The sequence below is a fragment of the Anarrhichthys ocellatus genome, unplaced genomic scaffold (genome assembly GCF_004355925.1).
Source record: "Anarrhichthys ocellatus isolate YVR2014 unplaced genomic scaffold, GSC_Weel_1.0 scaffold86, whole genome shotgun sequence".
NCBI lineage: Eukaryota > Metazoa > Chordata > Actinopteri > Perciformes > Anarhichadidae > Anarrhichthys > Anarrhichthys ocellatus.
The window spans coordinates 184,455-212,421 of record NW_022280116.1 but is presented as its reverse complement, the minus strand read 5'-3'; the positions used below and the strand labels follow the sequence as shown (position 1 = coordinate 212,421).

At 42.8% G+C, this 27,967-nt stretch overlaps 2 protein-coding genes across 5 annotated transcripts in view; one reads left to right on the top strand and one right to left on the bottom strand.

Moving 5' to 3' along the window:
* The window catches only part of hdac4 (histone deacetylase 4), a 118,272-nt gene extending 106,262 nt beyond the window's left edge, over positions 1-12,010 (top strand). For all 4 annotated transcript variants that reach the window (XM_031875049.1, XM_031875048.1, XM_031875047.1 and 1 more), the window contains 3 exons: positions 7,091-7,175; positions 7,399-7,540; positions 8,004-12,010. In XM_031875049.1, coding sequence (XP_031730909.1) covers positions 7,091-7,175; positions 7,399-7,540; positions 8,004-8,043 — 267 coding nt within the window. In that variant the 3' untranslated portion in view covers positions 8,044-12,010. The remainder of the gene's footprint in view (positions 1-7,090; positions 7,176-7,398; positions 7,541-8,003) is intronic.
* A 9,293-nt stretch (positions 12,011-21,303) lies between these two features.
* Positions 21,304-23,865, bottom strand: twist2. The gene is made up of 2 exons (XM_031875086.1): positions 23,333-23,865; positions 21,304-21,360 (listed from the first exon to the last, which is right to left on the bottom strand). Exon 1 carries the CDS (start codon positions 23,860-23,862, stop codon positions 23,368-23,370), a length of 495 nt encoding a protein of 164 aa, XP_031730946.1. The 5' UTR covers positions 23,863-23,865; the 3' UTR covers positions 21,304-21,360; positions 23,333-23,367.
* Between the last annotated feature and the right edge of the window lie 4,102 nt (positions 23,866-27,967).

The following is a 27,967-nucleotide window of genomic DNA, read 5'->3' as shown; positions in this document are numbered from 1 at the left end:
AAGGAGGTCTATTTGTGATCCCACAAGATGTGTTTTTGAGTCATCGTGAGTGGAAGTCATGTTTCAATTCAAGACAATACAATGTGAATGGTGGATGCAAATTTCACATGTCTGTGAGCCAATTCACTCCTTAAATAATGAAGAAGTAAAGAGAGCAACTGCTGTTCTACTTAGCAATGATCTTTGCCCATATTTGAGTTAAGTTCATCAACACCAAGAATGCCAAGTAAGAAATCACCACACATCACGAATGAATATCTAGACAGACACTTTATTTTGGAAAAAAATGGACTCAAGTCTCAAGTGTTGTTGTTGCAGGCCAAGCCACAAGCACACCCTGAGTGTCAGTTGCATTGGAATGGCTACTGTACCTGCTAAAGCCATTATCGTCTGCCCAGTGACACTTCCAGAACAGTTACACTAATGCACATGGGTCCACACTTCTCATTCGGTACATACAATACCTCACAGAGAATTAAGTAAGACTAGTTGTTGGACTGCATTGTGGACATCATAATAGTAACAATGAATTGGTGTGGAAACATGAAAGACAGTGCATGGTACATTTCTTGGGACAATTAAAGATTGTTGCTCTTGCCATTGTCTTTGTTTTGAAACGGACAAACATCAGTGATCGTAAAGGTAATGCGACACTAATTCAGAAGTAAGCAAACAATTTATCCATTGGACAAAATGTATTTTATGTCCGTCTTGATTTTAAAACAAACCAAGCCTGCATGGATAGACGTTATCGACTGGATATGTACTTCTATGTTTATCTGTGACTCTGTATCTGCCTTGTCGGAGGTGGTATCTCTACATTCCTCGGCCTCTTGTTCCAGCCCTGCAGACAGCTCGAGCTATAAATGAGTTCTTGGAATCGTAAAAAAAATTGCATGGCCCAGTTCCATGTGGATCTTGGAGTCAGAGCAAAACAAATAGAAAAATAACATAATAACACATTAATAAAAACGAAGACACTGTGACCAACCAGCCCACTGTTGTGTGGAACATGAAGACACTGACCACTGCAGACTGATCAACCATGCAGGAACTTAAAGGTGACGCTGGTCATACTGGTGTTTAGTTAAAGCAGTGCGGAACGCGAGGCAACGTTATTAACCCTTGAATGTGTCCTCTTAAGAGGAAAGCTCTGCTACGTGCCAAAACCAGTCGGAGACAACTAGGTTTTGTGGGAAATACACAAACTAATTACTTGTGTTTACCTGCACTGTGCCCACCAATGACTCAATGTCGTAGAGTAACACCGCCATTACAGCTGGTAAGGATTCGGGAATTCAAGGACACTTCAGGAGGGCGGATGCTTTTTCCTGTCACGGAGGTTTGTACTCAGGACTTCCAGTTTGAAGGACGCTCTCGTTACTCATAGCACCGCCCTGCTGCAAAAATAATGAATTGGATCGGGGGGTTTGCTTCTTGGGTTTCAGCCTGCAGAGCGCCGGCCTCAGCAGGGGTTTGGAGGAGGTCACTGGATGAGTGCCATAGGGAGCTGAAAATGTGAAAATAGGCAGGAGGCAGGGAGCGTCAATTGAATCAGCCCTGCAGGACACCCCTCTCACCCGGGGCCCCCTCGCTGGTACACATCTGAAAATGGTTACCCTCACACCTCTTCCAGCAGGGTCACCCTGGGCCTAGGGATCAGATAATAAAGGGAAATGGAGTAATCATTTGAAGTAGGAAAGGATAAAACTATTGTTATACAGCAGCTGCACAGAGAACGGTACCTATGCAGGTCTTCAAATTCTTAATCATATGCAGGTTTTTAGAAAACTTTGAGTGTTGTACATAGAGTATTTTACAAAAATCTGTCGGATATTATCACCGATTTTTTTATTTTTTTTGAGAAAGTAACATATTTGTTCAGAAGATTTCATCTGGGAAACCGTGAATAGAAACATTCAGAGGTATCATGATGAAGAACGCTTACAGTAAGATGTGCAGCGTGCCCCATGAGCAGAAGATGGCTGCGATAAAGGGACGAACAAAGCAAATGTGGACGTTGTTGACTTGAAGTTAAGACATAAAGTTCTCATGACTTGCACCGGTTGGCTTTTTGGCAGCAAGTGATGTCAGCTGTTTGAACAAAGGCGATCTGCCTTTCAATTGTGTGGAGCTTTGATAACTGATAGCAAATGGAAAAAAAGAGAGGCTAAAATGTCCCCGATCAGATCAAAATGGCAGGAAGCAAGTGTTTTTATCATAATCTCAGCGAAGGTCTCTGTAATGGACTTGGAATGTAGCTGGAAAATGTCAGTGAGGGACTGAGCTGGAGGGAGATAAAAGGCCTGCCATTTCTTTTCTTTCTTTTTTCTTTCTTTTTTTGCTGATAATGTCGGGCAATGGCCTCAGATGGCGACTAGAATCACAATAAGAAACAGAAGACTTCAAAATAAATCAAACATAAGGTCTATGTAGCCTCCCCACCAGCCTCCCCAATTTTGGACTTGTTTGAATGTGTCCACTGAGTGGGTTATTTCTACAAGATATATTTGAGTTTGTGCGTGTGTGTGTGTGTGTGTGTGTGTGTGTGTGTGTGTGTATGTGTGTGTGTGTGGGCCAACTGTGAATGGAGCGAATGAGTAGGCTCAGGCATGGGACCACAGCTGGATTAGCTGGTCAGCTGTGCTTTTGTTTATAAAGCTTCAAAACCGCCCGAGGGTTTGTATCGTCTGGAACGGTCCAGAACCCAAGACGTCACCATAACTGTAGCATATACTGTAGCTTAAACCATTCAATGTAGCTTGAATGGTTCTGCCAGTAAGTCTTGCCATTTATTCTACCTGTTTGGACTAATGGATGCTATATTGCACAAGTACAGAAGGGTTTAAAAATACATTTAGAATTAACATATTGCCACTAAGCCCACAGATAGTGTCTTATACTCAGTAATAGGCCTATATGGTTAAGAAATCATCATGTTTATTTTATAATTAATGCTCTTGTTGTTTGGCATTTTAAAGAGGCAGACTTTGGCAGCCTTTACACTGGCGCCAAAACGTCCTAAAGGTGTTCCTTATACCCTCTTCACCTCCTGTGTACTTCCAGTGTTTTACTGCTTGCTAGTGTGAGAGATATATATGCGCTTTTATTGGTAGGTTAAGACAAGCTTTGCCATAATGAGCATTAGGTTTCCTTTGAAAGCAGCTCAAATTAGCTGGGAAAGAGAGGGATGGAAATTGCTGAATGGATTTTACAGGCTCTTTAATTCACCCCCACCACTGTAGTGCGTAATCGTGAAGTATTTTTAGTAAAATAGCTCATGAATGATGCATTGGCAACTACACCAGTCAACTCTGAACTCGGGACTAATTGATGATTGCTCGCAAACAGATGTTGGCCCGGTTCGGGGCACGGTTGTTAGCAATTATTTGATAAACAATAGGCTAATATGCTAATTGCTACCAGCTGTCAATGAGGTTACTGGGTGTGTTTACACTCCAGTTACAGTAAGACGCTTGAGTTCACCTGTACCCCTCTAGGGCCTGAGCATTCTCCTCCCCCCCCCCCCCCCCGACTACGAGACAAACGTACACCTCTTTTCCCGAAAAGGTCACCCGCTTTGCACAATGCACATCATTACCATGTTCAGTTAGCATAACATAATCAACCAGTTTTAGTGACTGCCAGCATATGCACATGGACACAACAGTAAACAATGGGTGCCTTGTGCACTTTTCTTTCGCTGAACAAGTGGATTTCCTCCTCTCCCCACTGTTTTGGTTATAGCCTCCCTTCTGGAATGTTTTTACCGGGGCACATTCCTCAATCTTGGCTCATGGCTTTCCATGTTGGCCCGCGTCTGGTGCGTTGGACGGCCGTGTCACACAGCGAAATAGACTTCCTCAGAAATAAATCAACACAGTGGCAGCAAACCATCTTTAAAGGGCATTACTCTCTCCTGGTCTCAAAGACTGCAGCACGTCTGATGGTATGAAGATGTAGAGGTCCAGGCCCAGCCAGGACCACAAACTCAAATAAACAGAAATGTCGCCATGGATGATGTGGCAGACAAATGTGTGCTTGTATATAGTGCACATGCATGTCTGTGTGTTTGCCATACCTGTCAGGTGGGGGCCCCTGGAGTACTCTGACAAGAGCCATTAAAGTTTATAAGCGTGAGGCCCAGCTGTCAATCAAGCTGACAGACTGCCCCCCTCCAACCCTGCTCTGAAATGAACCCCACGAAACCCCAGAGAACCCCTGACCCTGCTCCAACAGGGAGATGGGTTAGTATGGTCTGGGTGGGGCTGAGCTGGGAATGGCTCAGGTTATGGTGAAAAGTTGGCGGCTGTTGCCTAAAGGTTTGAGAAGATTTGACTGAAAGATTGACAATTTGAGTCCCCAGAGTGGCTGGGAAATGTTTGGGATGAAAGTGATAAATAAGTACTGCTGTCTCCCCCCTCCCCCACAATCCAACTGATCTGGACGGACTGAACCTTCCAAGTTCTCTAGAAGATGATCTCCATAGCTGACAACTCTGAGCAGCTCCCAGGTGTGCTTGAGTGTAGATCAGACCTGCGTCAAAAAAACTGGAGTGATGTGGGAGTGTTGCTTCACAATCGCGAGCTAGAAAGTTGATTGACACCATTCAATTGAGAAAGTAATGAATCAGGAGTGTGCGCTTGGTCTTTATCTTCTGGCAACTTTTGCTGCACGTTGACTTTGAGCCATCATGTTAACATGCAGGCTAAGTTTCACATACAGTCACTGGCAGGTTGATGGCGCTTTGCCAGAAGCCTCTGTACTTTAGTCAGTCAGAACACAGCATGACACTAAATAGATGCTCTGATTATATCAGAGTTGAAATGGACAGTTTAGCTTCCAGTGGTTTATAGAAAAAATGGATCATGCTATACAAAGCAAGTGCTTTGTCATATGATATCGAAGTGAATGCCCGAGCCAATGGAAACAGACTAATGGCTACCAGACAGGTGTCTTTATTGTTATCTGACCTGTCTTGTTTTGATAAATCCCACATGTTATAGCAAGAATACTCATTGTGTGTACCAACATACACCCACATTTTTGTTAATGGAACAGCAGGGCGGTTCCTCGAGGGCTGATTGTATCTGTTGCAATGTGAAAAGAATGAGGTTGTGTTTGAGTAATTGCATGGATAAACTATTGAACTATACAGCTAAGTCCCGCCTACGAACGCAGACTGGCCAATCGTAGCGTAGCTTCAGCCAGCTTGGGCAAGCTCCAACCAGTCAGAAAATGGTTTCAGCGTAAACGTGATGGGATAGTGATAGTCATTGACCGGAGAGGTTGGATGGATATATATACGTTTCTAAAGCATTACGTTTCTACGTTAAAAAAAACAACCTGTGGAGCTAACAACAAGAACTGAGTACGTTAGTACAACATTAACTAGCGTTACCACTTATATGCTACTGCTAGCTACAGTGAATAAAGACCTTTTCAGGAACAGTATTGTTCCTTAATTTCATTGTTTTCTGTCTCCATGTCCAGGTGATGTGCTGGAGTGACATGACCGTGAAATGACTGAGTTTAAGATAGTTTTTTTCCAGAATCTCTCCCATTCAGTGACTTAAAAAAACATAAAATAATAAATAACTATACAATATATAATCTCTTGTACACTACAGAAACAGAATGACACACTACACTGATCTGTAGGCTTTAGCTTCTGTCTTTATCTTTTTAACCTGTTTTTCACGGCTGAATCAGTTTGACATCCTGGATATTTCCTTCAAACTCATATTGTAGACCCGTCTGCTTCTCTCTGAAATATCTTTTTCATTTTTCCAAAAAATTAGATTATATTTCTATAGGGAGTCCACTTAGTGATGGTGTAGGCTCCATGGTTGCTCTGACAGCTTGATGGAGTAGCAGCGGGGGCGGGACTAAGCGAAGGCTCAATCAAGCCCACTCCCCAGAAATTTTTGTCAGTTGATTTGGATGAGAGTGTCAGCCAAAGAGCAAATAACCCAATGTAAATATACGTGTGTCTCTGTGCGCACGCTCCTCCGTCCGCTCCTCTGTGCATTATGTAGCCTGTCGTGCCACAGCAGGATTAAAGTATCCCTCTCCCCAGACTGCCTCTTGCCTCCGCCCCCGCTGACCCCTCCCACACACTATTTGTTTTAATTATAAGAAAACTTCCAGCCTTGGCCAAGCGAGACGTACCAACGATGGCTTTTTCCTTTTCTCTCTGGCGCTCTGCTTCCAAATCTCTGGCCAAGCTGTTTTTTCTTTTTCTCTGTCTCTCTTTACATGTTTCTCAGTTGGTCCTTTATTCCGTTGGGGTTATGATTGAGCAGAAAAAAGGATGCTTGTTGTCTGTGTTGGAATGTAGAGCTGAATGGGCCTGTTTGACAAAATGGGATGAGAAAGTGTCGTATGTGCTATCGGCCAAAGGGGAGATTGAATCATTCCGGGTTGGGGAATAGCCCTGTTTCCTCTGAATTGTGGCTTTGAGAGTTTCGTGGCCTTAGCTGTGCTCCCTGAGGTGTGTGTGTGTGTGTGTGTGTGTGTGTGTGTGTGTGTGTGTGTGTGCGTGCGTTTGGAGCAGCGCTTCTGAACACCTGTCAGTCGCGTTCATAAAACACACATCCGGCCGTAATAACTATATTGGAGGAAAAATAAATGCCACTATACATTTAATGCACTTAGCTTATGTTCCCAGTAGGCATAGGTACACTGCCAAGTTGTGTGCCCTCCAACAGTTACATTTCAGCATAAGTGTCTTAAGTAATCTCAAAGATGTGGTTAGTGGATACTGCAAATCGCTTTTGGTGGAAAAAGTTAGAAGGCTAAGAAAATAAGTGTTTTCATGTTATTATGCCTGGGCCGGTGACAGCCATGTTTTTGGGTTCTTCGTCTCTCTGGTCCTTTCTCGAGAGCGCTATATCTCAGGAACACCTTTTAGGGAATTTCTTCAAATTTGGCACAAATCTATCCATCCTTGAGTCCACCTGGGCTAATTCTAACAATTTTACAGGAATGTCTAATAGGATAGAATGACGAAGTGATGACATTTTGGACATAGATGTAACACGGAGGCAACAACCGCGAGGTGGTAATTCTATTTTTTTTGTTTTTTCAGTTGGACCCCATTCCTGACGAGGTGCTGCAACAGATACCGAATGCCAACGCTGTCCACTCTATGGAGAAAGTTCTTGAAATACAGAGTGAGTGGATTGTTTATATCTATTTACAGAATGCATCAGATTATATTTAATGTTATTTATCTTACTGAATGACATATGATTTGGTTTTGGTCTGATGACTAGTATGTTTTTAGCATCTGTAGATATTACATATGTTAACATTCCACATGCAAAACCTGTCGAGCCACACTCATTAAATCTCTCTGTTGTAATTCGGCTTTTACCCCGTCCTGGTTGTTTGTAGGTAAATACTGGCGCTCGCTGCAGCGCTCCGCCTCCACACTCGGTTGCTCGCTGAGCGAAGCCCTCCGGCGCGACGCAGAGGAGGCTGAGACCGTCTCCGCCATGGCCTCATTGTCCGTCGCCAACAAGCTCGTTGGAAAGAGGTACACGACGTCATCTATGTGTAGTAGTTCTCAATGACCTTCATTTAAAGGAATAGTTCAACATTTTCGTGGAATGAGCTTATTCAATTTCTTGCCGTGAGTTTGACAAGATTTTTGGGGATTGGTATCAATCTTCTCTTCTAACTCTTGTCAAGAAAGCAAATAAGCGTATTTCCCAAAATGTCAAACTGTTACAATAATAAGGCAAAGTCTCTCATCGACCTCCTTTCCAGCTGCTGCAGATATTTTTGGTGGATTTGATGGTGACACCCCATCACAATTACTGTGTACACTTTAAGTGTTACATGTGTTGCTTTAAGTGTCCATTTTTCAACACAGAAATGTGTGTAGTCTCTCACCACCTTTCTTTGGCACTGTGGTTACTGTAATTTGGGTGTGTGCAGTTCTAAATTGTAGCATGTACATCTTACATCTTTGTTTACGGTGTCATCGTTTCCCCCAGGGCTGAAGAGGAACCCATGGAGGAGGAAGCTACTATGTAAAGAAACATCATCTTCCGTCTTCATCTTTGACAGTGTCCTCACTCAGTTGGCGTCAATTTAAATGCCACTCCCGCGTCTCACCCCTGCCACACACACGGCATGTGATTGTGGGTGAGAACGAGCAGAGCGGACAAAAGTGGCACTCGGAGGGAAACGGGAACACTGAAGGCGAGCGACGCATTCACTGATCAGCGGTGCACAGACTGATCAGCATACATGTGTTGCATTGTCTACAAGACCTTGGATGTAAGAGGGACGACTCAACCCCGCCACAATGACAACCTCGAGTGCCAGTGCTTTTAAAACACTAGACATGATGTACTTTTTTTGAATGGCAGTCAGAAACGATCCGTCGTCATCCGCTTTTCTTATTGTTCTGTTCTTTCTGCGCTTTATCGTCACCTTCACACCTTTCATCAAAAACCACCAGAGCTATTGTGATTGTGACTCATCGTGGATGAATCATCCCTGCTTTTTTAAGACATCCGGACGAACAGAACAAAGTGGTCGAATTTCTTGCTGTTTACCGAGGTGGTTGAAGATTACAGATGAGAAACGTCGGCAGGTGTTCTGATTCCAAAATGACTGACAGTGAAAGACTGTGCGTCCGTGCCTTTTTTTTTTTTTTCTTTTTTTTTTTTAAAACCTGGTGGATTTTCTATTGAACTTGCCTTAAAAAACAGGTTTTGGAACGAGGCCTCTTCTCCCCAAACCCCTTAAACATTTCTCTCCTGGCAAGACATTCAATGCCTGCATGTTGTTGGCACATAGACTGGAGTACCATAGCATGTTAACCTAGAATTCCCTGCAAGCAGCCTGCTGTCTCTCCCTGTATCTCCATCTTTCCTTGTTTGCCCACATTTAAATAATCTTATTTTAGAAGGTATAGTTCCCAGCCACAGGTTGGAGGTGGTTCAGTTTCAAAGGAAGTTCCAGGTTCGATTAGTATTACTCAGTGGACCCCTCCTGTGTGTCTCATCGGCCTGGCCACTTCATGTCAATGTTGCATCAACGGTGGTTAGTGCAAACTTTTCTCAGTGCTCACAATGATGCCATACCTTGAAGTGGATCAGGCAGTTATTAATCAGTCTAATGTTAAGCAATTCAGTGCCACGTAATGGGCGGGCATTGGGGCCGCCATTGGCAACTGGCCCAATCAGACTGGGATCAGCTGTTCTCAAGAGAGCAGTTAAGTACCATGTTTTGAAAATGAGAATCCTATTTTTTACATTAGAATCAGTCTCACCTCTTGCAGACTAATGAGGAATAGAGAGGAATAACTGTTAACTCACACGGGCCAACGTGTTGAACCAGCCCTCCCTTTAAGACAACTGTGTCTCTGTGGTAACAATGACTAAACCACCTGGGATATTCCACAGGGTTGTTCCAGGGCTGCACGGGCTCTCACAGCTGGTTTAACGTCTTTAGTCCCGACACATCTGCTCCCCAAATGTCAAGCGCTATGAGGCAGGTGTGAGTACGTCTGCTCGTACACAGTGGAGCACAGGCTGCTCTTTATAAACATTCTTGTGTTGACGAATATTTTAATAGCTCTTTTCTTTTTTTCTTTTTTATTAATTTTCCATTTCTCTTGACCAGTGACCGAGCCAGTGGGATAAGCACATGTAAAATGATTATGCGTGCAACTTTGAATAGCACATGTAGCTCAGATTCGGCTCTGGATGCTGAATCCTCCCGACATTTTATCAAATCTACAAACTATATCAATCTTTCTTTTTTTTTTTTTTGTCAGAGCATTTGATTTGTATTGATTGTTGTCGGCCTGTAAAGACACTTTCAATACATTCTATAATACTGTACATTACCTACCCTACCTTTAACTTTAACTAAACTGGCTATCGCAGCCGAACCCTGCTAGCCACACAGCACACCAGCCACCAATCGAGCCAGGTAAAAAGCCATAATTACATGCAATTAGTTTTTAAAGAATACATGTACGACTTAATGTTGATGAAACTGTCCCTGTTTTGCAGAAGTGGACTGTAACCACCTCTCCAACTTGTGTTTGGCCCCTGGGCAACTACCTTTCGCTCACCTTTGTTTCCTCTACAAGCTAATCATGTGTAATGTGTTTTGTCGGTGACCAGGAAACAGAGTGCCGTGGTGTTTACTGTTGTTTACTGTACATAGGACACCGATCTCCTGAGTATTCCTGCCACACACGTTTGTCAATGACTACTCTACTTTTTTTCATGGTTTTGCTGCCCTTTCAGTGGACTCCAGTGTCTTCTTTTTGTACCTTTTTAATATATTGTTCCCGGTCCCCTTTCTGGCTGTCTCTCTGTTACATTGTAAAGCTGACATACTTCACAACCGGTGAGGGTCCAGATCCGGTTTTTATTGGACATTACGTGACTATGTTTTCTGGGTTCAGGGTTTTTGTGGGAGGGTTGGGATGCAAATGTTTCTACTTTGTATAATGATGGACAATTGTGTACTTACTGTCTGTTCATAGTAGATTTATATATGAAAAGAAATGAGTATATTATATATATATATATATATATATATATATATCTATACATAATGAAATACTATGATCTTGTTTTTGAAGTTGGTATTGAAAAATGATACTTTTGATGGGCCTTCCGTACAGTCGGCCCTCTTTAGGGTGTTACTGAAGGCACCATTCACTGTGCTTGGCTACAGTTGGTTACGTGTTTAGTGGCATTTTACCGGTTGTCCTTTTGTCTTTCAACACTGATGACTAGTTTTTGGCTTTATCCATCCCGTTGGTACCATAACACTGTTACAGCAGGCGTGCCATTGCCCTCTGCTCATCCACACATTTAGGCACATATTCCCATTATTCCACTTTTTTCCACATTTTTTTTGATGTGTGTAGGTTTATTATTTGTACAAACACATTCTGGCTGCCACCTATAAAGTTTCAGTATTTTTAAGAAATGTGAGACTGAATTTGAAAATATGCATTCTACACATCGCCAAAGTGTCCAAAGGGGGGTTCTTACTCTTTCCTCAAGGTTTACAAGTTCAACCTCCAGCCCAAGAAAAATGGGATGGGTGTATTTAAATTGGAACATGGCCATGCCGTTAAATCACTGTGATGGGCCTCACAAATGACTTCACATGATCATCACTTACTTCCTTATCTGGACAAATGTCCTTAAGTTTTAATTGAACTCAATATTCCTTTAAATTCATCTCGTTCACATGTGTAATCTCATTCATCAGCTAAGTGATGCCTCAGGGTTTCAGGGTGGCGTGTCGTTTAGCATATCCAAAAGATCGCAGGTGTTCCGTCCCAGCAGCAGCCCACGTCTTTCTGTCCTCACGGAACCAACAAGGACCAACGTTTTAACAATAATCTACTATCTACTGCTATTTCATGCTCGTGTCATCTATTTTGTAAATGTACAACAACAAGGGAAAAATGGATGTGACTGCAGTGCTTGCAGTAGATTGTTTGCCATAAAGTTGGTTTTCCAGTAAGTACCCAAGACATAATCATGGTCTAGGCATTTGTAGAGGGGCGTTATTGTGCATCCCATTTTCATTCAGTATGGTTTAAACTCATAGCCATGTGAAAGGTACGTGATTCTTCTGTACATTCCTTTTATATCACACACCTACACCAACATCAATTTCTCTTGTATTTTTTGTAATTTTATCTTCTGGACTTTATTCACATTGTTGTGAGTGTACTTCATGCTTATAAACGTATGTGTGGTTGGAATATGAAAATGCGTATAGTCGGGCTATCCTGAATATCACCTTTACTTGGATACGCTGACGCGTAAACACACTTGGTGAGATGCTTTTCGGTAACCCAGCCCCAGAACGTTCCCAGAACCTCAGCGCAGCAGTGCCAGTTGTGGGGTTTCTACTGCTGAATGCTTGGGTTTCTCAACAGGAGCCAAAACCAGCACTGTCTGGCCACTCTGGCCGCCTGTCTACAATGTCCAGTAACAACCAAAAAAAAAAATCAGCAACATTCCATTTTGTTATAATTTCCACGTTAAGAGGGGCCATATCTTTATCTTTTGGTTTTAACGCTCGTAGTTCGGTCCAGTCGGGTTCGAGAACTGTTGATTTAGGTGGCCTGGTCTGACTCCACTCCATTCCTCTTCTCTCTCTGCATGATCCGTATGTCTGCATGCACTGCCTTCCTACCTGTCTGTCTGTCTGTCTGTCTGTCTGTCTGTCTGTCTGTCCCATACCACATATCAGCACAAGGGATCGAGCACTGAAGGACGTTAGTACTTTCACTGTATCCAAACTGTCTTGTCTCTTTTACTGCTTTTTTTTTTTGTTGTTTCTGCTGGGGAGGAGTTTGGGTTATTTCCATGTTGTGCTTTTACCTTTAGCATATGGAACCATCGAACCTGGAAGACCTTTGTTGAATATTTTACAAAAAAGTAATAAAAAAAAAAAAAAAAAGTATCTAGCACTTGTAACACAAACAATAGATTTTATTGTATTTATGTAGAAAAACGAATTGTTTTAGGGGGACGCCTTGTAAACTGCTACAACAGAATGGACTTCTTTTTTTTTTTTCCTTTTTTTTTTTACTATACCGGGCAAGATGTGACTTTTGGTGGACTTTTTGTCACATCTGGACTTATCAAAGGACTCCATCCAGGTGCCTGGTCATTGTTACGGTTGTCCATTTCCACTAAATAAGCCAGTTATTGCTATGACCACTGTGGTTCAAAAACAATCAGTTCTAGGTTTACACATGTATAAAATGCATATTCTTTATTCTTTTTTATCAGTTATGTTTTTGACTTGTCCTACCGTTGTTACAGAAATAGTAAATTTTTCTCGGGAACCTTTGCTCTAACATGTTGTCTTTGACATCTACAGTATAAAGTATTGTTTTGGAAAAACTGCAATGTCTGTTTTTTTTATATTAACATTGTGGGTTTTAGGGGTGAACGGGGGAAATTATATCAAGAGGCAAAGCGTCTCAAATTGCACCAATCAGAAACGAGACAGAGCCATGAAACTCGTTATGGTCTATGAGGATCCCTCTCTGCCAAGTGACGTCCTGTCGTGTTTCGTGTTCAATTTAAATGTCCATGTATACTCTAATCATCATATATGTAGTATTATTAGTTAAATATTTTGTTCTGGGGACCTGGGTTCAATTTTCACCAACAGCCCATTTCGAATCCAGAATCTTCATTGTCCAGATGTCTTGAAATAAAATACTGCCAGATCACCTGAACAATCATGTCTGTATGCGGGGACTGATGAAACATTTGACTTCTAGTGTTTCCATCACTGTCGTAACATTACTTGTTAAAAAAAACAACCTTTGCTGACCAGTAGAACACAGATACAAGTTCCCAACATAAAACAACTATCCTAATAGTTCAAGAGGTTTTTGAGTACTGACATTAAAACCAAACGATGTAGACAGTTGTTACAGTTGCCCCCGGTCTCCCCTAGCCTCAAGCCATTAGCCTGGAGCAGAAATAAGGAATGGCCACAGAGGTCTGGTAAACTCACTACATCTACAAAGTTTTTTTTTTTTTTTTTTTTTCTTCAGATCCAACTTGCCAGATATCATTTGAGGCAATGTATCGTCGTGCAGCTCCATCTGGAGATGCAAAAGGCTTCATATGACTTTTTCTGCATGCATTAGTCCTCCCTGAGACCTGCAAACAGAGCTTGATGTATAAAATCGGTGGAGTTCTCCTTTAAATCCAGACGGAGGCGGCATTGCAGAAAACGGCAACAATGGCCCCACAGTAGCTTTGGCTGGGATTAGCCCCCCCCTATTTGGAAAGGTCAAAGGTCTGAGCCAGTGTCCAAATAAACAGCAGTGAATCCCTGATGTTGGTTGAACTAACGCTAAGACAACAGTCCAAAAGCAAACAAAACCAATGCCGCCTTGCCTCCCCTCAAATAAACACACATTCCACTTCTTTCCTGTCAAACTCTGAATTTAGAGAGTGACAGTGTAAATACTACCTCTGCCTTAGGCTTTGTACGCTGACACGATCTCTGTAAATCACGGAGGCTTGAGACGCCACGCTGTGCCGGAGGCAAACGAAAAAGGAGCCCATCTCTGCTTCCTTGAAAGAATAAAGTTAAACAGAGACGTGAGGGACAATATTTACCATCATGCAGTTGCCGAAAAGAACTCCAATGGCTCCCAGAAGTAAAAAAGGATGACGTTAAAGCTGGGAATTTAACCTCTTTGTGGTTCCTGGGTGGCTGGTGATGCGCTAACGACCATGCTCGTGATACGCAGACTGCCCGTCTCACCTTTAGCTCACCGTAGGCGTCGACACGTTCGTCATCTCTGCTATGTAGCGACACACAACCCCTGTGACCCCTGGGTGAGGTCAGGTCAGAGGGAAGGGGGAGCCCTGAACTTTCCCCCTTTCTGAAGTCCAGCCCACAAGATGGCCACTTCTCGCCCACTACAAAGGACTGAAATGTTAGGAAGGATTGAAATCTGGGAACCCCCCCTATCTATTTTCCCTCTCGTTTCCACACAATGACAGTCTGGCGTGCGGCAGCTCTCATGGATGCTTTGCTCCTCTTCTTGCAGCGTCGGCCGTTGTCAGCTAGCTCTGTCATTACCCGGCCACCCGTATGTGTAAAAAAAGACCTCATCCTCCCAGCTGTGCTCATCACCGCTCTTTTTAATTGCAGGTTTCACTGACTCGAAATGGCGATGAGGCTTTGGCCAGCTGCTCAGATGACAAATACAACTAATTACAGACGAGTCATTAGGATCAGTTTGGGGGATCCTCGAGGTGACCCAGTCAAGTAAAGTCCACGAAAAGTATTGGAGTAGGAAACGCCTTGGCAAGTTCTTTTAAGTCTGTTTGTAGCTGACAAATAGGATGGAAATGTACGTTAGGGTGTCTGCGACCATTTGCCGTTCTTTCCATTGGATGTTCCACCAGTCCAGTCGGCACCTCTGATCCATAGCGTGTTTGAAAAGCTGTGCAGCGTTTGCTTGTCTTGCTACTGTATGTGTTTAGTCTGGTGTCGAGCATGCACGGACATCAAAAGGTCAGGGACACGCGAGGCTGTTGCAAACACTGAGGCTGGGGTCGCTGTCGGGCTGGTTGTCGAGAGCACAAGCGCAAGTTCACACACGTGCAGCCAACAATTCTTCTGCTTGATCTTAAAGATGGAGGACGGAGCATAAAGAAAAGACAGTATTCCTGTTGTGTGAATAATTATGGGCAACCTGTCACTTCTGTAAAAGGCCAGATCACAACTGGAGGAAATGGAGGAGAAAGAGAAGAGAGGCTCTGGCACTGAAACTCTCCTTCGGGCTCAGCTTTTTCTGGCAAGAGAAGATGTGGGTTTTTTTTGCCCGTACGATGTGGGGTTTTTTTGCCCGTAAAACATAAGGAACACATTACCACAGCAGATAGTTAATGGTATTCCCCTCAAACCGACATGACCAAAACTGATCAAAATATCTTCTATTTTCTTTAAGTATTATTCAGCATTTCCTTTTTGTAATTTATACTCATTTGTATTTCACAGTTGAATGGATCCTGACATGAGGTCACTCGTGGTCCAACACCAGCTTTTTCTTTTTCTGTTTTACTTACTTCCCCACATTGTGTATCGATAAATGCATTGCGTGGTCTTCATCAGAGCATGGCATTTGCTCAGCTGTCATGGAGAGGAATTTGATGAAGACCATGTGATTTGGTCAAAAGCCCCGTAGAAAAATCAAGTAAGTAGACCTTGAGTTCAAATTTGTTTTCCTCCTTTTTAAAAAAACAATTCCAATGGTCATAAAAGAGATGAATGTTTAACAGGGACCTGCCTTTTCTTTCGTTCTGTCACTTGTTTGTTTGCTGCCTTTAAGCCGTAGCACCAGTGTTTGAATGTTTTACATTAAAGATGAGGTTGCATGGTTTAGATCTGGCATAAAAGCCCTGTAGCTGTTGGTAGATTGCTGCTGTTGTTTGGCTTGAACCCTGCCACCGGGGGGTTCATGAAACAGCCCAAACCACTGTACGCAGACTATGTTTGAACAACGCATGGCCATTGGCATCTGTGACATTGTGCCCCCTTTTCACTTTTGAATATGCTCTAGTGTGACACTTTCTACCTGGGGAAGAATCTTGGAACTTGTGTTTTTCTTTTCTTTTCATCAATTGGAAATGCAGTCCCATTTCTTCTTATAGTTACCTTGAGAAAATCGTTAAATTTTGGCTTGAATTAAATGTAAGCGAATTAACACTTCATCCTTAGAAGTTCTTAAGTGAAAACTAAGGTGAGGAGGTACAAGACTTGGCTCCTGAACTGGCGTGACCCACTGACCTCCGCTAACCCTGACGCTCATCACTGGTGCTAATTACGAGCAAAGGAGGGGGGGGAATGTCAGTATATTACCCTACCTGTCTCCTCCACAGCCTGCAGACGAATCAAAGTTTCACAGCTTGAGATGAGGACGACGCTGGAACTGTTACTGACTCTTGGATACAAATAGAGAAGAGACATGGAGAGAGGCATGTCTAGGGAGGCCTATAGGTGCTGCTCCGTGGCCCCGCCTCAAATGTTTTCCTTGTTGAGATGACATCTTCCAGCTTGCCCTTCATCTGAACTGGTTAAGAAAACTGCATTTATTCTTTGGCTAACATTGCTTACGCTAAAGTTAGAGATTTTCCAACTTTGTGGATACTGAGTTGTAACAACCAGTGCTACCCCTCGCTTCAGTCCACAGTACGCCCTTCTTAGCGAGCCACCTCGCTGTCAAAGCACCAGACAATGCCAGTCGAGGAAGACGAGGAGGATGATGAAGGCTGATTTATTCAGGGAATGGAACAGATGACGGACACGAGGAATGAAGCAGTTTATATAATGTTGTTCACAGCAGTTGGTCTACGCTTTGTGCGTGTGTGTCAGATGAGACCAGATGGACAGAAGAAAATGCCAGAGGAGAAGATGTGCTGCAGGGCTCAGAGCCAAGGGCAGAGTCATACACATAAAGAATAATGCAGTGCAGACACATTCCCATGCAGAACCTGCTCAGCTACAGGTTATGTTCATATTGTAGGTCTGATAGCACTCAATATTTATTGTTTATCAGACATTATTGTTAGATGTATTTTTTTTTTTTGCCTAATCGAGTGAAGTTCTGAACACAACCCAGACCCAATATCAATTGAAACAGCAAATGAACAACAAAAGCCTTTATGGTATGGACAGTTTGTCATAGCAAACACATTAATTACCCATCATACCCCACAAATCTGCACAAACATTAAGATATCTCACAGCCTGGATCTCCTCCAAGGTTGTTTTTTTTCAGCCAAAACAAAAACAACACGACAGCTCAGGCTGCGTTCACATGGCAACGTGAGATTACAGATAGTTTCACAGTATGACACAAATCCATTTCATTTTTCTGTCTCAACGGCACCGCAGACGAAGAAGGAAAATATCCAACTACCAATAGGCTGCTTTTACACTTCATTTCCTGTCCAATTTTAAAGTCCAGGGTCCACAAGATCCCCCCCCCCCCCCCCGATGAGCTGTGCGATAAAGATTTTGGAGGCGAGAGGATGACATCTATTCAGCCATTTAAATAAAGAAGTGAGCGTCAACAGATTGGGAAATGGAGGAAATTGCGGAATCTTCCTTGGATACAGAGAGAAGTATGGATGCAGATGTGGGCACTCAACATGGTGGTGTTATTTACTGTCACTGCATATCCTGAAGACACGAGGCGTTTCTGTTTTCACAGATTGCAACACAGAGAGGAGTTCCCTCAAGGAACAGCATGACTGTTCCTTGAAGGAACAGTCATGCATACAATGCATACTGTATGAGGATGCACTTTGAGAGCCTCACAGTGTTTGACAAAGCCAATGTCATTTTGTTTTCCCAACATGTAAAGCCTCTCCAAGGTTGTTATGAGGCTGTTAGATAAATATCTTGACTGAGATAAGAGGGCTTGTGACAGGAAGTTGATTGATTTGAATCCTCCTCCTTTTCGGGTTATTATTGCTTCTCTTTTCCATCAACAAAAGAGTGCATCTGGATCAGACTTCAGGTGTGTATAAAATGATGTGTGCCCACTTTGTCCACAGAGATGAAGTCTTAAAGAAGGAAAAAAAAAAAGTAAGCACCGGCCCTGAGGTGCGATGATTATGCAGAGGGAGCCCTCTAGAGCTGGATCAAAGTCTCAGGGAACCTGATTAAATGATGGAATGAAGGAAAGGCAGAGTGGAGCTGAAGAAAAGGACCAGAACCACTGCTAATTTCTTTTTCATCCAGGCGGCCTTGACAGCCGAGGCTCTGCCAGGTTTCTCTGAACCCTGAGAGGCGTCTCGCTCTCGGCTCCACTACGTTAGGTTTTGTCCGTTAAAGCAACTGCATCAGAGTTGCTCTATTAGTTTAGCCGTCAAAATGTCTGCACACACCAATGCCAAAGCCACCCATGTTATTTTTATTTTTTTTACCATAACCATGAAGTACATTAAAACCTTTGTACTTTGAACGCAGCACCTGTTTCTGCATGTTAAACAGCAAAGATATAAGGATGTGAAAATCTATAAACTTGTCAGCTAAACTCATCGAATAAAGTGCAACACAAAAAACAATAATTTGAGATAATATGGAACATGCTGGTATAAAATTATTTCTTGCCCAATTTTATAGAAAGATTAAACTTTTGGTTTTTCTTGTTTGTTTTTTAATTATTAATAATAAAAGTAAGCTGTTTTCGGGACAAACGCTATTATTAAAATTAATGATCTTTAAATGCACCTCATTTGATCCATTTAATCAAGAGATCCTGAACAGCACACAATGAGAAAACGAGAGAGCGAGAGATCAAAACTTAAGTCTGAGTCATGCTTCATGTATGGTGTGGTGGCGGCTGAGACAGCTGACTTTCAGCTTTGCCAACACAAACACACACACACACACACACACAGGAAGTTGAAAGTGGCATAAGGCTAACCTTAGATTTTTTTCTTATTTTAATTTTTACTGAACCAGACGTACACCGAATACTGTTTGAGGCCCACAGAGTGTAAACCTTCACTTTATTCCCTTTTTACTGCAAATTAAAGTTTTGTAGCTTTTTCCGTCTGATTTTACGGGAAACATCTGGATCTCTCGCACCGCTGGAGAAGTGGCCCCGGGTGATTCTGTGCTGCTCAGCTGTGAGGGCCCGGGATAATGAGCAGGTTTCAGACGGGCTCCTACGGATAAGCCGGCGTAGGTAGGAAGGGCTGTCCAACAGCGTTTGAGACCACCGTGCCAAACGTGCAAGACTTGTGCATCTTTGACATATCATCATGAAATATTTTCAGATTCTACAGAGAATGAGTGTATACTCCAGCATGTGTGAATTCACCCAGCTTTACCGGTGTGTGTGTGTGTCGCTGGAAGGACTTAATGCATGCAGTCCTCCTGTGATGTGTGTCACACCTGAACCGGCAAAATTAGAATTAGTCACAGAGATCCCAGTGTCACACACGTCTCCGTGTCACATAAATCACTCAATTTAAAAATCATGGCCTTGAAATGAATGCAGCTGATTTCCCTTTTTATGTGCCTCCTTTAGCCACACTGGTGAACAATAAGATTATTAATAAAAAGCAAGGGACACATGACTTGCTCTCAGCTCAGCATCCACCAAAGGAATCACGGGAAGAGTGTGTGTGTTAACTCTAATAAATAATAGGGGTTTGGTGCATCAGCAGCTGGACTATAGAAAGCCACTGTTCTCACAGGTGCTTCCTCTTCAAACCACACTGACCTTGAGAGAATCAGATATACTGGCAATACCATGAATACTTTTCTCCAACCGTTCAGTCTTTTTTTCCAGGAGATTTGATGGCGTCCTCGTCGTGCTATATGTAGCATTTGTCATCCTCTGAGTACTTTTCTTTTATAAAGCAGTTTCCCAACTGGGAAATGTCTGACTGGAATTTCCTGGCCTGTTTCTATCTAAGATCCTTGTGTAGATTCACTGCAGTTGAACTGAAAGTTTAGTGTTTGTTTTTGCTGGTGATAAAACGATTAAGCTGTTTAAAAGTGCCACTTGAAAGTCAAGATTTCAACGGTGCAAAGTTTAGCTGAGACAGCAACAGAGAGCCAGCCTACCATTTTACACCAGAGAGCCCCAACGTTAACAATGAGGTCCTTTCAGTGTTTCGATTGCATCTAACTATGTCTGGGAAACGGAGATGTAAACAATTTTAATGCTTTAAGAGTCAGCGGTAGAGAGTCAAAGGAATGAATTCAGTCATCTCTTCTATTTCCTGGCTTTTTTTGTCAATAATTATTATTTTAAAGCTGCAGGCTGAGAGTTATTGTCCTTATCTGCGGTCGTTGGGGCTCCCTGCTCGTTAAAGAGCCCAAAGGCATCGCCATTTCCAATGATTACTCGTTATTCAAGCGGACAAGCATTTTATATGGCTGAGTTTGAAACTGGCTCAAATTTCCTCCAATGAAGCTGTATATTTTATGGCCGTTTCTTTCTTTTTTGTTAAGTCTGTGTTTTCTTTCCATAACAAGAGGAAGGGGGAGAAAAAAAAGGGGAGATTTTCACACCCAGAAATGAAGAAAAACGTGTTGTTGTGCTGTTGGTCTTTTTTTCCTTCCCAATCTAGCAGCCATAACCTGACACGCAAAACACATTGTTTTATGCTTCTCTAAATATATATATTCTTTCATTATCATCTTGTTCGATGAAAATTTGCATGAATTTGACCCATTTTATTTGACTTTATTCAGCCAAACTAAACGCCATTATGTTAAAGATTAAAAGAAAAGAAAAAAGCAACCATATTTTGTTCAAAAATATGTGTTTTAATAAATAAGCAAAAACAAAAAATGCACATGGACGGAGTTTGGAGACTTGCTAAAGAAAGTCAGTGAAGCAAATCCATGCAGCAAATGACTCTAAATTGCATTGGTCCCTTTACAGGCTACAGGCGTACTTACACAGGTATGTACAATATGCATTCATCTATATATATTTATACTTTGGTTTAAAGTCTTTGAAAAACAAAATATATATATATATATCCTTCTAAAAACGATTAAAGGACGGCTTTTGTTGAAATACAGGCCGAGCTGTTCTCTGTAACATCTTTGGCCTATAAGCATCGCAGGTCTGTCTTTTCCCTCCTCTCTCTGCCACAAACAGCTCCAGACACTCAGAAGCAGTGTGATGAATCTGCATCCACACACACACGCACACACGCACACACACATTCCCCAAGAGTTTGTAGTTGTGGGTCACATTACGTCTCTCCGCCATGCCTTTGAGGTCGATGGGTTCTTCAATAATCCCTTTGGTCTTCGTACTTTGTAGAAGTAAACAGTCTGCAATGGAGGGAAGAGATACATATACAAATCATTATTTAAATGCAAACTAACTGGATGCATGACACCTATTGATTTTGGCTTTTTTTGTGTGGATATATATTTTTTATTTTGCATTCACTGGCTCGCCTAGTTCGTGGGAAGTCATTAATGAATCAGTGATTAGCCACTGAGCTGAGTAAAACCACATGGCGACTGAAAAGCAGGAAAATAGTGTATTTGAAATGTAGCCCTACAGCTGCAGTTAAATACAGAGGAAGAAAAAAAACACACACAGATTTTTTCTGGCTTTTAGTTTGAAACACCTGAGTGAATTCACGCGTTTGCATTTCGCTGTGGATTAGTGGACAGTCCTGAAACAATAAAATCTAATTCCTCAGAGCAACATTGAGCCCAGAGTCATATAAATACAAAAGCGATATCAGTATGGTCACGATTTATAATATTTGTCCAGGCCTGGACAAATATGAATAATATCCACATGTGGATGAAGATATTATTTTTTTCCTGTTTTAATCCTAGCAACCAAACATGTATTCCTAGAGAGCAGAGTACCTCATGTATGAATGCCATATATTTTGATAAAGAAAAGGAGAGTTTCAAAGATTGATATAAATGCTTCAATGTTTTGTTATTTCTTTAACATTCCATTCAACTAAAAAAAAAACCTTTTCATTTACTGTGTTTACACAAATCACTGTAATGAAGCTTATTCTTCTCCCCCACGCACCAGGGTTGGCTTACAAGACAACAAAGCCCCGCTGATGGGCTGCTAACTACATGTCAGGCCCATGAGAACCAAACAAACCCTGCTCCTATATTATTCTAACCAAAGTGACATTTAGTGTCACCTAGTTTGTGCTCTTTCACCAGTCAAACCATCTCATAAGAAGCAGCCTGAAACTACATTACCAACCTGTGCTTTTATTTTGTAATGATTTTTGTAATAATTGTCAATTCAATTACTATTTCAGCTCAAACTGACTTAACAAAAACAAGCGGGGTATTTCCTGATGTCACAATTAGGTATAGATGGTCAGTGCTGCTTGATCTTGCTTTATCTTTCAGCTCTGTTAGCAAATGGAGATTTTGGAGCTTTCACCAGTGAAAAGGTGAACGCAAACGTTTCCCCATCGCTCACTCTCACGACGTGAGCGAACCGGGCCGCAAATCTGCAAAACAACATGACCAAATCCCGACTGCTCGCCATCATTTTTTTTTTTTTTATTGTCTTGCACTGGATTATACTTTCATGTCCAGCCGAGCTGCCCATTCCTGCGGTCTCCGCACAGGAAAGCACTCTATTATGGATATAAATTACCCGCGGTGGCACTCTGCAGCTGCGTTTTGGTGCGGCCCAGAACTTTTTTGTTCTGTTTTTTTTACCTCACTCATTATGAAATGCTGATAAGAGGGACTGAAAAAGTATTAACTGCATGAATCACAACTGGTTGATTTAAAGCGTTTCTGGTCAAAAATTAAAAAAAACAGACTTATTGTCCTTTCTGGTCAGCGAGGCATATTCTCGATCCTGCGTGGCACGTGAAAACTATTATTTGTTGTGTTGTGTGTAGCTATTATTAATCTGAATTTAAGCGTTATGTTTGACTGTTTGATTGAATGTATCGACGTGTAATCTGATGGACCGGTCGTCTGTGGGCCGACCCGGACTTGCGCACAGCAGCAGCAGCCACACGCAGACGCGGAGTTGCGGCGTTGGAAAGATGCTGAGGCCTCGGTGTGAAGTCTGTCACACGCATAACAAGCGCGCGCGGAACATGCGTGCTTTCGAACGTGTGAATTAAATTTGCTGGTGCAAAGCTGATGCGCACGAGCGTTTTGGTAATCAGTTCAACATCTGGGAAAATTCACAGTATACGGGCTAATAATCCGTGAACGTGTACAGAAAAATCAGAGAAGCACTACAGATACTATTATATACATGTTCTTCTCTTCAGTTTGTGGTACCCACCGCTTTGGCATTGTAATTGAAGGTCTCTCGGGGCGCTAGTGAGATGCTGACATGGACCAAGCGCCCTCCATCCTCCACACGGAGAACGCGTAGCTGAGTCTTTCGTGCGCGACGTAGCTGCAGCTGGACATCTTGTTGTCCATCTCGTCGCTCTGCAGCACCTGACAGAGGAAGTCAATGTATCTGGAGGCGAGCTTCAGCGTCTGTATCTTGCTGAGTTTGTCCGAGGGCAGCGTGGGGATAATTTTGCGCAGCGACGAGAAGGCCTCGTTCAGAGACTGGGTGCGCTGCCTCTCCCGCACGTTGGCCAGGCACCGCTGGTTCTGCAGCTCCTCGTATGACTGGTTGCTGCTCGGACTCGGTTTCTTGACCCGTTTCACCGGACCCGGGCTGCTGCCGCTGCTGTCCTCGCTGGACTTCTTGCTCTGCCTCCTCTTCCCCGGGAAGCTTTTCTGCTGTCTGTCCAGCTCCTCCTCGCTGGTCACCAGACTATCCACAGGGGAGACCGGAGAACTGGAGCCCTCTTCCATTTCTTTCTTGAAGAAATGCAGGGATAGAGCAGAAAACGCGCCGTCCACTTTTGAAGCCGTGGTTACAAAAAAAAAAAAAAAAAAAAAAAAAAATGTGTCGATATCCGTAAAGATGAGGGGAATAATTTCAAGATGTCTCGATCTCCGCTCCTCTCGCTTCGGAAGAATCTGGATTTCGAACTTGAGGTTGGCACGCTTCTCCCCAGGCAGTGAAGTTTTTTCCTTAAATTCTTTTGGAAACTTTATCCCGGTTTCAGATGCTAAATAGTTTTGAGAGTGGAAGGGGAGGGGTTTGGAGGGCGGAGGGGGAGTTAGTGCGCGTCCTGGTCCGCTAATAAGCAGGAGGGACCAGTCTGTTTCATGTGTCTGCTGGGATGTGACTGAAACAACGCGCTTATTTACTATTCGTTTGATTTTTTTTTTCCTATTTGCGTACGATCATCCCCATTATCATGTTTGCCTTTATTTTATTATTGAAACCACAATGAATCAAATTATGAAATAAATGATTACATACAGTCCTGATTAAACCTCTTTTACGCATTTCTTATAACTATTTTATACATCTTGAATTATTTAATTTTTTGTTTAGATCATTAACAAATATTTATACAATTTTATGTAATGTAATTATATAATTTCCTCAAAAAATATGTCTCAAGATCTCTAGGAACAAGTATGCTGAGGGGCTGTAAAGTGAAACCTCAGCTTGAACCATGGCTCTGTCTGCAGGGCCTTTCAGTTCTGGTCAAACCGTCCATAAACAGTAAATAGTATGTTCCTTTCTGCGCTCCGGGCAATTTACGCACAAATTCTTCAGAATTGTGGAAATCTATCCGCTTGATCTTTAATCGAATCAAAGCCGTACGCTCTCACAGTTGCTATAATGTGGAAGTCAAACAGGAAGGAGGTTTAAACTAACCGAGGAGCTCTCCGGTTTCTGCGGATACCTCAAGTGGACGGTTTCTCCGTGCGTTTTGTCAGCGGTCCATCTCTTCATCTGTCATGTCATGCTTCTCCTACACAGAGCGGCGCACAGGTGGCTCACATTACAGAGCTGACTTTATCCACTGCCAAAATGCAGAGTTTGTCCAAATCAGCTGACTGACCTCGAGAGGTTTCTGTGGTTCTTTACTGTTGTGGCTTTCTATATATGGACAGTGTTCTTTTGCTCCCAAAAATAATGCATTTTCAGCAGTAATTTTTTTGCAAAATGTTTATTGAATCAAATTTACTTTTCTTGACACTAGAGTGAAATGTTTAATTCTGACTCTATATATAGTTTTAAAGATAAGACACTCATCATACTCTGTCCCAGGATGTCGTGTGTGTGCAGATTATAAAGCCCTCTGGGGACAATTTGTTATTTTAGGCGATACAAAATAAATGTATTTGAATTGAATTAATTGAATACATTACTTTTGCTTGTCTGTTTTGTGCAGTATAGGGTATTCTACCCACAACGTTGGATGATGTTCCTGAACTGCTTAAGGAAACAAGGCTTCAACTGTTAATGTGAATCTGATTGTACTCAATAATTGCCTCTTATTAGGGAGCAATTTTGCTAATTTACACTGCAGTGAACACTTTAGTTCACCAAGAGTATCTGAAAATAATCAAACTGCGTGTATCTTTAGTGCATGTGCCCATGTTATGTGTTCTCTACCCGTCCGGGGAGACTGGTCGCTGTAAATGGGCCAGAACCGGAAAGTTGCACAACATTGTTTTGAACCCGTGAGAGCTCGTTTGGTACTGGGACATATCTTGGTTTCCTCTTGAAAGCTCCATTGGCCTAAAGGAGACCCTGGTCTGCTTTGTGTTTTGTGTTCCCCTGGTAATGGTGACTGTCACTATACTTTTACTCAGTGCCAGGGCTCTCAATTCAGACCTGCATGCCTCCGTACAGGTCCAAAGTGTGGTTACATTCTACTGGTCTCCCTCTTTATAAAGCAGGTTATGTTTCCCACAAGAAAACAGGAAAGTATTGCTGCGCGTTGGATGAAAGGAGGAACATGCACATGTGGGAGAACGCACACAATCACACACACTTTCCCTCATTATGCCCTCTGACCTCCTGCTCCCTGGCTCAGCTGCAGGAGGCCTCTGTGCCCCGGGGAGGAGGTTCTGAGTGAGAGGCTGATCCTGCACAGTGTCTGTAAGGTATGGGTTCTGCATGTACACAAAAGGAAAAAGAGCAAAGAGGGGCCCCTGGCCAGCACTTTTCCATCCACTATATAATAATCTGCAATGATAAGCTAGCACGTATTCAAAGAGGCAAGCAGCGAAATGATGAGGAAGACAGTTCTCCCAGTCTCAAACTGATTAGAATTCATTCCCGATCATATTCCACTGCAAAAGATAATGTGGAAAAACGGCAAGAGAGCGTGAGTGTAATAATTTAACAGATTATTGTAAAACTGGCACCAGCAGCACACGCAATTTTTGTTATTTAACTCTGTTTTTGGTGTAAAATATATTACATTTTGAGCTTTCCCCATCAAAGTTGTTAGATATGAAAACAATATACTGAACTTCTCACTTAGTGCAGTGGTTTTCAACCAGGGATCAGACAGGGGTCCTTGAGGGGGTTCCAAAAGGGGTCCCCAGAATAAAAGGGGAGTAGTTTATTTTCCCTATTTATTTCACTATAGAAGTGAGACTTATTTGAGTAAGAGTCATCTCTTCAACTATATCTCCATCAGGAGGGACTTCGTTTTGGGTGAAGGAATATTTTAATTGACGTGCAGAACAGGATGAGAAGGTGAATAGTGTGGTGATTAGACCCCGTCGGTCAATATATATCTCAAAGTGGTGGTGAAGCCATAAGTATAATAGGAAACCCCCCCTATGGAGTCTACACACTGGTGTTGGTGAGAGGAAGAGAAGGCTGAGGGTCTGAATGTGAGCAGGAGAAGACTTGTGATGAGCTCAACTTTGAGCACCTTCACATGATGACTGGAGGTGAATGGGTTGCAGGAGGGCTGGGCGATTTCTCTTAAAATGACAGGTGACAGCCACAGAGAGGAGAACTGATTTAAAGTTTTGGCGCAGCGACGTGATTGGCCGACGGAGATCGTGACAAAATTAAGGTCAGCAAAGTCTGTGTCAAACTTTTTGAAATGGAAATATAGGCCTGTAATACCCATAAGAGGAAGTTTCTGGCTCGCTGGCTCTTTGTGGATGTCCATAAGTGATTCATGATTATCTTACCCAGTGCTCATTGGAGAAGAGAGGAATTTTCGGCCTCTGTGGTTCTCGCTGGAACCCCCTGAGAGAGATAAAGGGAGCGAGAGACGGCGAGGCAAAGACAGCAGAATGAAGTGAGAGACAGAGGGTGTAGAGAGAGAGAGAGAGAACGATGACCTGCCTCCCAGATCAAAGATGAGCTCGGGCGTAATTCAGCGGGCAGAATGACGTACCTCTGTCTTGTCTGACACCTTTAAAACCAGCTCCACATGAGTCCAGGCCATGGCCTTAATAAGCCCAGATCCTCTCTGCTGTCACATCAGTGAAAACACATCCTTGTCTCATGCCACGGTCTTCTGCCTTCACGTCGACCTCATAAAGGGAAACCACTGATCGCCAGACAGGAAGTGAGGCAGAGAGGTGCTGAGGGATAAAGAACAGGTTCGGAGAGAAGAAGAAAAGAAGGATACGGACGCTGACGGAGGAAAGAGGCCAAATGTATTGACACATGATGACTCCCCATGTCTTTGATCTGACGGAGAGAGGGCTACGGACGTGTGAGGGAAGTTATGGAAGGGATGATTTGTTAGAGTCCGTGATGAGTGGAATTCTGCTGTCCATGTGCCTGCAGGATCGGTTACCTTTGACTTCAACCCCCACAAACACTTGAAACGCTCACCCCAAATGATCTTGGCGAGAGGATCTAAAGCCGTGGCCTGTGTGCTGGCATATTTTCTGCTTGTGTATGCGTGTGTGTGTGTGTATGTGTGTGTGTGTTTGTGTATGTATGAGCTTTTTAAACTCATGTACAGTATCCATTATCACCTGATTATCGAACGCATTGTGTACATCTGTCTTTCCATACATGCACCTGTGTGTGTGTGTGTGTGTGTGTGTGTGTGTGTGTGTGTGTGTGTGT